The sequence below is a fragment of the Lissotriton vulgaris genome, chromosome 6 (assembly GCF_964263255.1).
Source record: "Lissotriton vulgaris chromosome 6, aLisVul1.2, whole genome shotgun sequence".
Taxonomy (NCBI): Eukaryota; Metazoa; Chordata; class Amphibia; order Caudata; family Salamandridae; genus Lissotriton; species Lissotriton vulgaris.
The window spans coordinates 1358191114-1358205203 of NC_141694.1; the positions used below are offsets into that span (position 1 = coordinate 1358191114).

Consider the following 14090-nt stretch of genomic DNA (forward strand, 5'->3'; position numbering starts at 1 on the left):
CACTTTGAAGGCATCCCATTCAAGGGCCACTGTCGTAGCAGAGCCCGCATTCTCCGCAAAGTAGTGTTCCACCCCATCTCCCAGCTCTGCCCGAAAGAACTGATCCTCCAACATCTCAGGGCGCAATCTCCAGGTAGAGATCTTGGAGCGCTCCACCATCCAACAGAAGTTTACCAATAGCAGGTTGTGATCTGATATGGTGCGTGTTAAATACTCGCTGCTAGCCACCAGAGATGCCAGACCAGTACAACACAAAATGGCGTCTAATCGAACGTGCAGGTCATGTAAGGCCGAGTAATATGAGTAGTCTCTATCGTCCCGGTGTTGCGCTCGCCAAATTTCAAGGAGTCCCCAATTTTCTTGCCAGTGGGCCCGAACCCCCGCCAATTTATTAATCGGGCAGTGGGCAGTGGAGGATGGGACCTGTCCATGGTTACATCAACAACTGAGTTAACTGAGTTGAATGTTAGCTGCCCAATGAGGACCACGAATAGGTAACCAAGTCACTATTTTCTTCTTTAAGGCATGCATGTTATACTGATTTGGTCCTCCAATAGATCATGCTCATAGCATTGAGGGGTGGAGAAACTAGGGTGATGAATGTTAGCTACCCAATGAGGACCACAAATAGGTAGCCAATTTAAAAATGAGTAATTTAATTAAGATATACAGCCTGTAGTCTGTTTTCTGCATGGACCATTGTAGTTTTCCCTGTGTAGGCCTAGCTGTGCACGTTATAGGCCTCATTTTCCTTTGCACACATTAAAATATAAACATGCTTGCTTTTCTACCGCATTGTACATGCACACGGTGCCTCCATATGTTTTTGCGTTCTGTTTTTTACCTCGGATGTAGTCTGAACTCCACCGACAAGGTCAAAACAACAATGTCCCTTGTCTTTTTTTCTGGTCAGGCACTAGCATCTAGACATAACATAAGAATGCAGCTGTTGTTTATGTGCATACATGTCCTAGCATATAGACGAGTACATGAGCCACAAACAGACACATGGAACAAGAATTCTGAAATGAACACTGCGTCTGCTGAGATGTAGAGTGTTCGTCTGTGTATATTAAAGTATAAGGTCTGCCAATAATCCCATAGATCTTTAATATATTCATTTAGCTTTACTCGTAGGGGAGGGGGGTTAGGTTTCTCTGTCTTATAAAATGACAGCACTTTTCATGGTATATGGATTATTGACCATGTTAACCGTATTTTTATTATGTATTTGTTTTCTAGTTGTGGCACGTGTACTGCATTTCAGAGCACATTATTTTAATAAATATTCTAAACTTCCATTGTATTTCTTGTTTATCTTCTGTGGACAGGTATGAGTGAGAGAATAAAAGGGTGTGTGCTGTCACAGCAATCCCTGACAGGGTCGAGAGTGTTTTGTTCTGGGGGTGCCAATTCACTTGTTTCTCTGGTATGGTTAGGAGGGCAAGCGAGGCACAATATCTGGTCAGACTCTGGCTCATTGATACTGAGATAGTATGATGACTCAGTCCCTACATGCTGGCATTCCATGGTCCTAAGCATAGTTCTGTTCTAGAGCAGAATCCCCGCAACAAACCCTCAGGACCATGCTGTAAAGATATAGAATGGCAACATGAAGTCCAAACCTCCTGAAGACGTTTAGTTGGGCCAAAATCACACAGACCAATAACTCAGCTGTTGCAATGCAGAACAATAGTAGCAGAAACTGATGTTCTATAAATAATCTATGACTACCTCTTCTATACATTAGAAACTCAAGTATTGTATGGACAGTATCGGTAAAAGAACATTTATTAAACTCAAGAGACCCAGAAATTTAAGATTTTCAATTTGAGTTTATCGAATTAGTAACAAATTAATTATTCAGCATGTAGGAGGCTCAGTCAAATTCTTAAATAAATCATTTACAAGTGTTTTATGATACTACACTTCATAACAGAAGGAAAAGATTAAAGTTCTACAGTCCATAGAGGAATACTCATGGAAGGACAGATTCTGTAAATAAAATGGGCAAAAGGGGGCCAAAAGGAGGAAACTCAGCGGGCCATTGCCAAGCTATGATTACGCAAATGAGTCCAAGGAAAGTTCAACTAGGCAAGAGGTTCCTGCCATTCGCATTGGCTGGGGGAAAGTCTGTAAAGTTCTCTCAGCATGGACTTAGGGTCTGATCAAGGGTCCACAAGCATCTCTCCTTCCAAAATGATAGGGCAAAAGCTTTTTCTCCATCCAGGGGAAATCTGTAATATAGTTCAGCAGTCCGGATGTAACACTCCCTGTGTCACACCATCATAGTATTTCTTCCATGTGGTCATTATCCGCTCACAAGGCGCAAAAGTGGTAACATTAGCATTCTTTCCCACACTTGTCATGGGAATCAACTGTCCGTTCTGGGCACACAGGTTAGTCCACAATATGCATATTCATTACTGAAGCTTCCCATGTGCCAGTAGCAAAGGTTTATGTCACACGGTAGTATCAATATATAAACTGCAATTTGATTGAACTCAATCTGAAATGTCATGGGAAAGTATAGAAACGTTACATTAGTGTAGTGAAGTAATATTAGTTCTGGAAGTCATCATGAGAACGTGCAGAATTAAAGAATAAAGTTAAGTTAATGCATTGAAAGTCAACATATCATAATTAATATTTTGTTGCCTTTTTAGATTCAATCAGTTGTAATTCAGTTAAGGCATTGTCACAGTATTCAAGTGTAATAGAAGTGTGTACATGTAACATAAGTATTATCATTTAATAATTTTCGTTTTAAGAAATCTAAGACACTATTAATATAAAGATTCAATATAGGGGGTTTCAGTGTTCTAACTAATTGCATATAGATTTTGCTCCAACCTTTTCAGTGCCAATGGTGCATTACAATGAGAGTGAAAGAAAATTGTTTCTCAAGACCTTATACATTCATATTCAGGATATAAATTATTCATACAGTAGTAAATGAAGCTGATTCATGCATCTATAATATATTCAGTTGCTATGTATTAATTAAGATATATTAAAAGAAATATATTCATTTCTTATTAATTGCGCTATTGCTGAAAATGCATTTTGTGCGTTTTCTCATTCTGCAGGGCACCTTTTGTGCTATTACAAAGGGGGGCAGCAGTGATACAGAGTACAACTGCACAAGAACCTACCTATAGTTATGGTCAGTAGAGGACACAAATATTTAAACAATGCCACCACAGTCGGCACTCCTTCTGCCAAGAGGTACTGATGAGTCACCTGCAAAGTCAAATGGCTCCTACCACATATTGCAAATGTCTGGAGCACAGAGGCATGTGAAAAATGAGTCATTTACAGTATAAAGCTAAAAGAATAAATGTATTCAAAATATTAGTAAAAACATTAAAATCAGGCAATGTCACAATCGTGTTTAAAGCTTTAACATTCAATAATATATAATGAGCGTGGGCCTTCATGATTACTATTTTCCAGAAGATGGAATCAGTGTAGATGGAATAATAAATTTGGATGATAACAGCTCAGCCAACCCATGTTTCGTCTGAAAAGACTTCCTCAGGTCCATTGGTATGTAGCAACAAAGTTTGCTAACACATGGAATGTTGTATCAATGTTGGAGCCGTACATGTATAAAAGAGAAATGTCTCTGGGCATCCCAATGGTACATGAAAGGTATACATGGATAATCAAAAAGTACGTGAATGCTGTAGAAGTAAGTTGCTGAGTGGTAAAGCCACAAAAGTAGGTTGAAGCTCAAACAATCCAAGGTAAAGGATGTCACCGCAATAGGCAGTAATAGAAAAATTCATGAACCGCCCCCTTGATAAGGGGAGTCCTCGTACCAAATCCATTGGTAACGCCAAAGTTCACCTGTACTCCAATTGTACGTAATGTCCTGGTGGGGAAATTGTACAAACAGTAGAAAATTATCTGTCTTTCTTTGTATTTTTTAGAAGACCTTGTTGCTAGATTGTATCTTTCCTAGATGTGATAAGGAAAATCGACTTGGAACAATTCATAGGCTCCTTACTCTCACATATCCAATATTCAGTAATGAGTATGCCAGAATTCACTTTTTACCTGTATAATAGTTATTGAACTAGCATTAGTCTTCAGGCATGCCGAGGGGCTAAAAGCCCATAGGTAGAAATCCTGAAAATCTACAATCAAGCAAAGGAGATCGCCCTAAACCAGAAAGTCTCTAAGGATGTGCCTTAAATATCAGTAATACAGAACACAGGTTCCGCTGACAATAACCACTGATCTGCTATCAAGTCCAACTATTGTGTTAGGGTGCGGTATAATTTTCAGGCAATCAAAAACGAAGACTCCAACATTGAAAATGCTCTTCTTTTAGCAAGACCTTCATCTTCTAAACCCATCCACGGTAGCCCCGACTTAAAAGAGCAATGTGGTAAAAATATCAAGTAGCCTCCAGAAAAGCAGAACAAATTGCAATTATGGCACATTTAACTGCATTGGGGATCATCGCTGAATGACCAAAATATAAAGAAAGTCTGGAATGTGTTTGTTCTTCTCCGGACTCACTTTTTGACCACTCATTGTTGTTGGCATATTATTCCAATTAGCTGGAATAGATCTGATGATAGATCATATTTGCATGCTTGAATCCACAGGTTTAGTACACAAATAGAGCTGAGTACTCATGGGGTTATACTATAAGATGTTTAAAAGCCAATCCTTTAGTACCACAACGAACAGGACTATTTGTCATTCTGTTATTGACTATATTTCCAAGGGTGATTTTCTAAAGAGATCCTTGCTGATATAGATATTTTCTTTGCTTTAAACGTAAAAAAGCAGAATTTTGATAGTGAGGCTTGTCAGAAGATGTGGTCTGACTTGGGGGGGTAGACATTTTTAATGGCCCTTATTGATTTTCCATCTAAGTTGCAGCTCATAACTTTAGGAAACAAATACACTGGGGAAAGAAAAAACAGCATTTCGTACCATTTGGTGATTTTGGAGACTTAGCTTTAGCAGAAAAGAACAGGTCAGGCCTGCTGTTAAATATGTAAACACACATTGTGACATTCTCAAACGTGTAGTACCAGGTGCATAGGGCCCCAGCTGCCCTCCTCTTTATTCCTGTCTTGGTGATAGCTTACAGAGTACATGTGACAACACCTACAAACATAACATAATTAAATAGCAGCACATACACTCAAAGCAACAAATACTATATTCATAGTGGTCTCATTGACAGTGTTAAAGGTAATGTGGTATGTAATCTGACCTGTAAGGTCATTAATTACATTTGCAGTTTAATCTGTTCCATCAAGGATGATGGCATGCACATTGCATTTAATGTATGAGGTATGGTTTGCATGCCTGTTTTGCAGGTTAGGGATTACAGAGCTAACCTTAAGTGGCAAATTTCAATAATCAAACTGAAGGCTCTATCCCTCCAACCGGGCATTATCTGTATATAGGCCTGGACAAACTTTTAACTATGCCGGAGTAATCAGAGTCATTTTGATAATTGTTTGTTACCTGTGTGATGCAACATGACCAAAAATTACATGATTAGGCTTGCTTGTGTTGCACCCTGCTGGCCAATCCAATGCCACAGACCTAGGCTCCACCAAATCCCATCCTGCTAGCCCATCCAAAGCCCCTGGGCCTAAGTAGCAGCATGTGTGGATGTACGGGAACCAGAGGCAAGTAATTGACTTAAATGGATATCTACACAAGGGGAAAGGCCCAACAGGGAAATGATTCTCTGTTCAAACTTGCATTTGTGGCTGGCATCAATATTTGTTGACACCTCGAAAAAGTAGGGCAGTACTGTCTCTGACACAACTGTTGCTATATCACTTCTACAAAAGGTCCTAACTTATAGAATACACATGGGTGTCCTTGCTCAACTGTTTCAGATGGCCTGAAAATATTAGCTATAAAAGGGGGCAAAAGGCTCATTACAACACTACCTTTAAAAAATACCTCTTCTTGAAGTGCCAGAGGGGAGATGAAAGACCCCCTCCCTCTTGTCAAAGAGACAACTGTGATAAGTCTGCAAATTCTAAACTCCTGTTATGGGAAGTTCAGGTGGTGGCTAAAGTGTTAAAATCTATGCTGAAAAATAGTCCTAGTCACAATAGATGTCAACCTGTAAAGACCTTGAAAAGTGTTCAAAAGAGGAGATGTGATAGAAAAGACAATGTCTGAACACTCCTCTACCATAAAAATGGTGCAAGAGGAAGTAAAAGAACTACAAGCCAACACATGACAACTTGCGGCTAGAGTTGAGGATATTGAAGAATGATAATGCAGAAATAATATTCTATTTATGGGAGTGCCTGAAAAGGAGGATGGACAGTGTTTCCATCTACAAGTTGCATTTATTAATCTAAACACACTCCCATACAAGAGCCTAGAAAAAAAAATTCTCTGTGAAGAGAGGAAACAGGAACCAGTACTGCCACCGAACCAAGCTTTTTAACAGCTTCTCTATTAATGGAATGGAATGGAATGAGTATTTATAGAGCGCAGTAGTTACCCGGAGGCGTCCTAGTGCTGTGAACAAACGTGGGAGGTGCAGGGAGCAAATGCTAGTTTTTGAAAAGCTCGGTTTTTAGGCCTTTCCTGAAGGACAGTAGATTGGGTTCCCTGCGTAGTTGTAAAGGCAGGGCGTTCCAGATTTTTGCCGCATTGTATCCAAAGGAGTGTCCGCCACACCTTGTCCTCTTGATTCGGGGCACTGTAAGTAGGTGTGAGAGAGTGGATCTGAGCTGTCTATTAGGTAGGTAGGGGGTTACAAGTGAGTGATTAATGGGGGCTCCGGTTTTCCAAAAAGCTCTGTGTGCAATGCAGAGGGACTTGAATGCAACTCGGTCCCTAACTGGGAGCCAGTGCAGCTTCCTGAGTTCTACTTGACTGAAGTGTGACGGGGGATTAGAAGAAGGGGGCGTGCAGCGCCGTTTTGGACCACCTGTTTGTTTAGGGTGGACTGTGGGGCTCCCAAATAGAGGGCGTTGTCGAAATCCAGGCGTGACAAGATTAAGCCCTGGATCATAATTTTCCTTGCATTGAATGTTAGTAGGGGGGAGATTTTTCGAATCAGTCTGAGTAGACCGAAGCAGGTGGCGGAGAGTTTTGCCGCTTGTTGCTTAAAGTTAAGGGAACTGTCTAGCCAGACGCCCAGGCTTTTGATGGAGTCTTTGGGGGCCGTAGGTGGACCGAGGCATGGGGGCCAGAGATGTTTGATGTTGGTGTGGGGGCTGTGGCCTACCAACATTAGCTCCGTTTTGTCTCCATTCAGTTTGAGACAGGACGAGGTCATCCAGGAGGCCACTGCCTCGAGGCCGTCCCTAAGGTGGGATAAGGGGGAGTTGGCCTGACGTAGAGCCACCACTAGCTGAGTGTCGTCTGCGTAGGTAATTATTGTTAGCCCAAAAGGTCGAACTACCTCAGCTAGGGGGCTCATGTACACATTAAAAAGTGTGGGGCTTAGGGAGGAGCCCTGTGGCACCCCACAGTTTAGGGGTTTCCTGATGGATGAAGTTTCGCCTTCGAAAACTTGGAAGTATCGTTCTTTTAAAAAGGAGGTAAACAAGGAGATTGCCGTTGATGAGACACCTATGTTGGTGAGTCGTTGTAAATATGCTGTGGTTGACCGTGTCGAAGGCGGCATTTAGGTCAAAGAGGATAATGGCTGCAGTGCCTCCTTGGTCTGTGATCTTTTGTGCCTCTTCTAACACATTGACGACAGCGGTTTCTGTTCCATGCATGGGTCGGAATCCTGTCTGGGTGGGGTCTAGCAGCTGTTGGGTTTCTAGAAATTCTGTTAGAGTTTTATTAACGTGTTTTTCTAATATCTTGCTGAGCCAGGGCAACAGGGATATGGGTCGATAGTTCCCTGGGATGTTGGGGTCAAGGTTAGGTTTTTTGAGGAGTGCTTTAACCATGGCAAGCTTCCATGGAAGCGGGACAATTCCTGTGGTATGCGAGGAATTGAGTATCTCTAGCATCGTGGGGAGGATGTGTGTTGCGACTGTCCGCAAGGATCGTGGGGTAGCTGGGTCATTCGGGGACCCGGATTTTACCAGATGCATTATTGATTCCAGAGAGGATAGGTCTAATGGGGGTATGAAGGCGAGAGTCCCCGGGTTTGGGGAGGGTAGCTAAGGCTTGGGGGTAAGAATGGGAGGGGTGTTTGGGAGTGGGATTGAAGTTTGTGAGAAAGCGGAGTATATATTTTGGATTTTGTTGTAGAAAAATTCTGCCAGGTCGTCGCATGTAGCTTGTGGGTTGGGGAAGATTGGGGTTTTTTCTAGTGGTTTAAGGAGGGATTTAGCAATTTTATAGATTTCTCTAGGTTTGGATGCGGCTGCGATGATCTAACTTTCGTAGAAGAGGGCTTGTGCTGTTCTGATTTGGTGTTTGTAAGTTCTTATCGTGGCCCTGTGGGCTGCTTTCCTAGAGAGGGAATAGTCTAGGCGCCACTGCCTCTCAAGGTTCTTGCAATGGCGTTTCTTGTCTCGGAGGTCTTGGGTATACCAGGGAGCGGTCTTAGAGGCTCGTTTGGGTTTTGTGGTAGTGATGGGGAGAACATGATCTAGCAAGCTAGAGATCCATTTATTGAAGTTGTCATTAGCGGAACAAGGGTCTGTATTGTGCAGTGGTTTGAGGGCATCTAATGAGGATGACCATTCTGCTTGAGGGAGCTTGGACCAGTTGCGTTCCTTCCTGGTAGTGGGAATTGTCGTTCGAGGGGGCGTTGGGCAGTTAGGTAATGATCTGTCCAGGGCAAGGGCAGGGGTTTTCCTGCTGACAGGCCAGGGCAGTTGGTGAAAATGGGGTCGAGGAGATGGCCCTTTGAGTGGGTGGGCTTTAGTACTAATTGCTGGAGCTGCAGTGCCGCCAGGTTGCCAGTTATTTCTACTGTGTTGGGGTCGGAGGCTTTATCTAGATGGATGTTCAGGTCACCCAGAAGGGTATAGTTTGCAGAATTACATACTAGGCTTGCAATGGAGGGAGATATGGAGTTGATGAACTGCCCCACGGAGCCTGGGGGTCGGTAGATAAGTATTCCGTTCAAGGTGTTTGTAGGTGAGAAGTCTACTGAAAATGAGAGGCTCTCACAGTTTGGGATAGGGTGGGGAGAGGAGCGGCAGCTGTAGCAGCCTTTGTAGATGATTGCCAGCCCACCCCCTTTCCCCGTTGTGTGGTCTGCTCGCACAATTTGATACCCTTTCGGTAGTGCTTGGACTATGTCTGGGTCTGAGTCAGCGTGCAGCCAGGTTTCAGTGAGAAACAGGGCGTCAGGATTGAGTTCTTCCAGCAAGAGGGAGATCTCAATAGTGTGTTGGGGAGAGATCTACAGTTTAGGAGTAAGATACTCCGCGGGGTGGTTCCTGTTTCGGGGGCTGGGGAGAGCTGGAGCCCACAATGCGGACACCTGGGGTTCTTCTGTGTTAGGTTACATTTCATGGGATAAGTGGGGACTCGTCCTCTGAGTTTTAACAGAGCCTCGGAACTGTATTTAAAGGTAGTGGTTGCCGGAGGAGCAGGGAGGGTGGCCCCAAGCCACCGTCGGCCGCGACGGGCGCAGACGGGCCTGCCTTTGGCGCGCCGCCGGCGCGCCCGTTGGGCGCGTCCACTGCCCGGGACAGTTGGCATCGGAGTGATATAGAGGACGGGCTCTAGGTCACGTGACCGTCGGAGCTCCGCCTTTCAATCACACCGGGAGTTTGGGCGGAACAAGGGTTCGAGCTTCACCCTCCACGACAATCAGGCAATTAAGCCTGCGGTGGAACGGGGTGAGAAAGCGCAATCTTCTTTTTACAAACACAGTGCAGTGACGTTAAAAGCAGAAAAGATATGAATATTTTTAAAAGCAGTTTTCAATGCAGGTGAGATTTAAAAGCGCCGTGCGCCTAGAACAGTCGGCGTCACTATCGCAGGGCTTTTCTTAACTAGTAGTACTCTGTTGTAACTCTGCTGGTTACACACAATGCGGATTAGGGTGGGATATTTACTACCCCTGATAACTAATATTAATCCGGGCCGAGTTATAAATGGGGTGTGGTATATACTTCCTATTCTGAGTTTTGAACTAGGAAATGAAGCATAACATGCAGAACAATATTTAACACTGCAAGTTCTGCATCATTTGCCTTTTGTTCGGGTCTTCCTCCTAATATATTTCTGCATTGTTGACAGCTCAATTTCAATTTCAGAAAGCAATAACAGGATTGGTAGTTTGCTGACACTTGCAGATCACCATTCCTATGTTTTCAGCCAATCGTTTAATGATTATTAATTAGGCAGGTCGATCTGCAACCCACTAAGGTTTCTTATTTTTCAAACTAATATATTAGTACATGGGGTGGTTTACAAAGTAAGTTACTGGTCGAAAAACGTCAGTGCTTTTTGGACCACGTTTTAAGTACATCTGTTCTTTGGTTCCTCAACTGATTTTATTTGAGATTTTAATGATTTGACATTTTCAAGTATGCAAAAGATGAAATTTTTTTACATCTTTCTGTGATTTGCTAAGTCTTAACTTTTTTATGTTTCCCATAAAACAATAATGGAAATTCTGACTAGAACTATGCTTACATCTAGTTCAATATTTATGGATGTAATCATTTACATTTTTAATTCACCTAATTACAGTAATTTTTCAACTTTTGCAGTGACAGCAAAGCTAGTGGAGCTATAAATGCAAAAAAAGAAATGGAAGGAGGCAGGGAAAAAAAATCTGGACAAGGGTAAGAATGTCATATTTTATTTCTAAGCAATCCTCACAGAAAATGAATGTAACAACATGTATAAGTATCTATTTGTAATGCCCCCCATTGTATTCTAACCTACTCTCATAGTTGCATCAAGTGAGATAACACAAATAATTCAATTAGTAACTTTTCCAAAGACTAATTTACATATCGCCCAATGACAAGGAGTATATTTTGTTGATGATTGGCATTTCTTTTGCAATCTCTTCTGGAGCCTCATTAATTGAAGGTCTGCAAAATATTGCCATGTGGCTTCCATCAATAATGAAGTACAAAAGACATTTACTTATGTGGTCATGCACAAAACATAACAATTTTTAGTTTGGGACATCTTGCAACAAATGTTTGACAAATAAGTCACAGCTCTCAAACACAGTTCTACCTGCAAGCTAGACACTGCATAAGTAAAAAAATTTATATGCTTTTAACTGTTGAAGACAGCTGTGGTCCGTACAGGTAACAGTGGTGGGGCGGAGGGGCCTGGTAAGGGGCGATTTAGAGGGACAATGCCAAGGGAAAATTAAATAAATAATTAATTTTTCCTCTGCATCGTCCCTCGAAATCCCCCCTTATACAGCTCACTGCTGATACCTGCACAGTCCACGACTGGTTGAAGGTAATAGTTTGGTGGCCAATATATTTGGGATACCAAATGCAACAAATATTGTTTTACATGACTTATCTGAAAATATTGAAGAAACAAATATCATAGTACAAAACTATTGCAGCCATAAAATAGAGGAGAAAAACATCAACTTCACAAACATTTGTTGCAACAGTGGTGTCTTGGGTTTCTAAAAACCTTGTTGTCTTGCATGGTTTGCAGTTCCTAGCTCTCAGGAAATGCTGTATGAAGCCCACAGTTGTGGGCTATGACTTTCACTCACCTAGGGCTTCCCCACCCCATGCTCCTTGGCTCCTTGCTGCTGCTCCTTGCTCCTCTAGCTCCAAAATGGCAATCACCTGCACAGGCTTTGCAGCTGCCTTTGAAAGCTACTTAGTCTGGTTCAGGTTTTCATTCCTGTTCCTATTTCGATTCCATCATGGTTGTTTCTTACTGGATTCTTTTCGAATGTTCCTATTCCTTTGTGTTCCTGTTTTGTGATGATTGATGTCCTTTCCTTTTCCTGTTAGTTTACTATGTAAAGGCCTCAGTCTGATTGGGGGTTGTGTTACAACCAAGTGGCATTCTGATGCATTCCCAGGTCTACCTGTATTGGTAAAAAATGGGAATTCTTCAGAATCCATGAGTGGATGCTCAGGAACACCCATGCTCCAACCAAAGAACGCCTTCCCAGGACAGAGTAATGGAACGCAGCGATTTTTGGTCTGTTACGTTACTCTGGATTTATCAAGCCTCTCAGTGCCACGCAAGGTAGCCTTGCTTTGCTTGATAAATTGTACTTAAGTTTTGCGTCTCCTTTGAGCCCCATGCATGGCGTAAGAGAAATGTAAAACCTACATAGATATGCCCCTTGTTCTCTTGCTCCCTCCGCTTGATGATACGGACTCCTCAATCCTGAAGAGTTCTACTATCAAATCCTGAATTCCTCCTTTTCGCCAATCTTTTGATGTTTTTGTCCAGCAATTACTTTTTAGTCCTGAGGAGGTGGCAGCTTCTTGAGGGCACTTCCCTAGCACATATTCCAGTGTGTGGTGACATTGTGGCTTCCAGAAACAGTCACCTACACATCAAACAGCGAAAGCCTGGACTGGATCATGGGTATACATCCAGACCTGAACTATACATACAAGTATGTGACAATAAGCAAAATCTTTAAAATCAACTTAAAAAAAATACTTTCAAATAGCTCTATACACACACACAAATGTATGTGCACTCACATAAGTCTGCGTATCCTTGTAAACACTATTGTAAGGATATATAGTGTAACTAAAGAAAACTTAAAAAATATGTAAAATCAAATAAAAACTGAAAATAGAAATATCTGAAAAATAATTGCTATTTTTCATGTAAATAAATACATACTGAAATAATATATTGATATAAAGCATTATATATATATATATATATATATATATATATATTGCCACAACTTTTCCCAGCAGGGAAAAACAACGGGTCGCACAGCCAACCTGGATTCAAACAGTAATCCTTTTTATTTTTTCTTTCTTTTCAAAGGGCAACAGGCGCAGAGATCTACGCGTTTCGGTGTCACTCCACCTTGCTCACGATCATGATCGTGAGCAAGGTGGAGTGACACCGAAACGCGTAGATCTCTGCGCCTGTTGCCCTTTGAAAAGAAAGAAAAAATAAAAAGGATTACTGTTTGAATCCAGGTTGGCTGTGCGACCCGTTGTTTTTCCCTGCTGGGAAAAGTTGTGGCAATAAATAGCGGCTTGGTTCTGCCGCAGGATACCGCACATACGAGAGCGCTGCGCAAACTCCCGCGAAGGAACCGCGTTGGAGGCATATATATATATATATATATATATGTACTAGCAGCTCGTCCCGACCTTGTCCGGGAACAACAGGCTTCCCCGACCCCCGCCCGCCCCGACATTGTCCAGCAGCCCGGGCCCCCGCCTGGCCCGTCCCCCGCCTGCCCCGACCCCTGCCTGCCCCGACATGGCTCCCCTTACCTCAGCTGCCCCTCCTCCCGCCTGTTCGCTGCTTGCACCGGCACTGGCCTGTCCGCTGCTCCTCACGTCACCGCTCCTCCCCCGCGCCATGTCCGCCGCTCCCTTACCTCAACCACCGCTCCTCCAGACTGTCCGCTGTTCACACCACCCCTGGCCTGTCCGCTGCTCCTCACGTCACCGCTCCTCCCCCGCGCCATGTCCTCCGCTTCTCGTCACGCTCCTGGACGCCGCTCCTCCCCGCGCTCCTGACGTGAGCATTCTGTGAATACCAAAAGTAGTAAGTGCATTCTGTGAATGCCAAAGTAGTACGTTCATTCTGTGAATGCCAAAAGTAGTAAGTGTAATCTGTGAATACCAAAACAGTAGTAAGTTTAGGATTGAGTCTTAAGTTCATTCTGTGAATCGGGCCCAATGTTTTTTTCTGTGAATATATATATATATATATATATATATATATATATATATATATATATATATATATAACTACCTCCAATGCAGAGATAAAGCTCGGAAACCCGGGTTGACTTTCAAAAATCAATTTATTCTTCTGGCAAGTGGAAAACGTCGCATTTCTCCTTTACGGCTTGCTCACGCTCACCATATATCACGATTCGCCATCTTAAATACCATTTAACAAACAAACAAGTGAAACAACATTGTGCTCAATGTAAACATGGCAGACATTTTGGTATAAACTCGAGACAAAGGCAATGTTCAGAAATTCATCTCTTATATACCACATTT

At 42.7% G+C, this 14090-nt stretch overlaps 1 protein-coding gene across 1 annotated transcript in view; it reads left to right on the plus strand.

The window, feature by feature from the left end:
* The first annotated feature begins 233 nt into the window (after positions 1–233).
* LOC147708877 (uncharacterized) overlaps positions 234–14090 on the plus strand; it is a 255951-nt gene continuing 242094 nt past the window's right edge. The window contains exons 1-3 of the mRNA XM_086925794.1: positions 234–284; positions 1243–1331; positions 10644–10718. Coding sequence (XP_086781920.1) covers positions 234–284; positions 1243–1331; positions 10644–10718 — 215 coding nt within the window. The remainder of the gene's footprint in view (positions 285–1242; positions 1332–10643; positions 10719–14090) is intronic.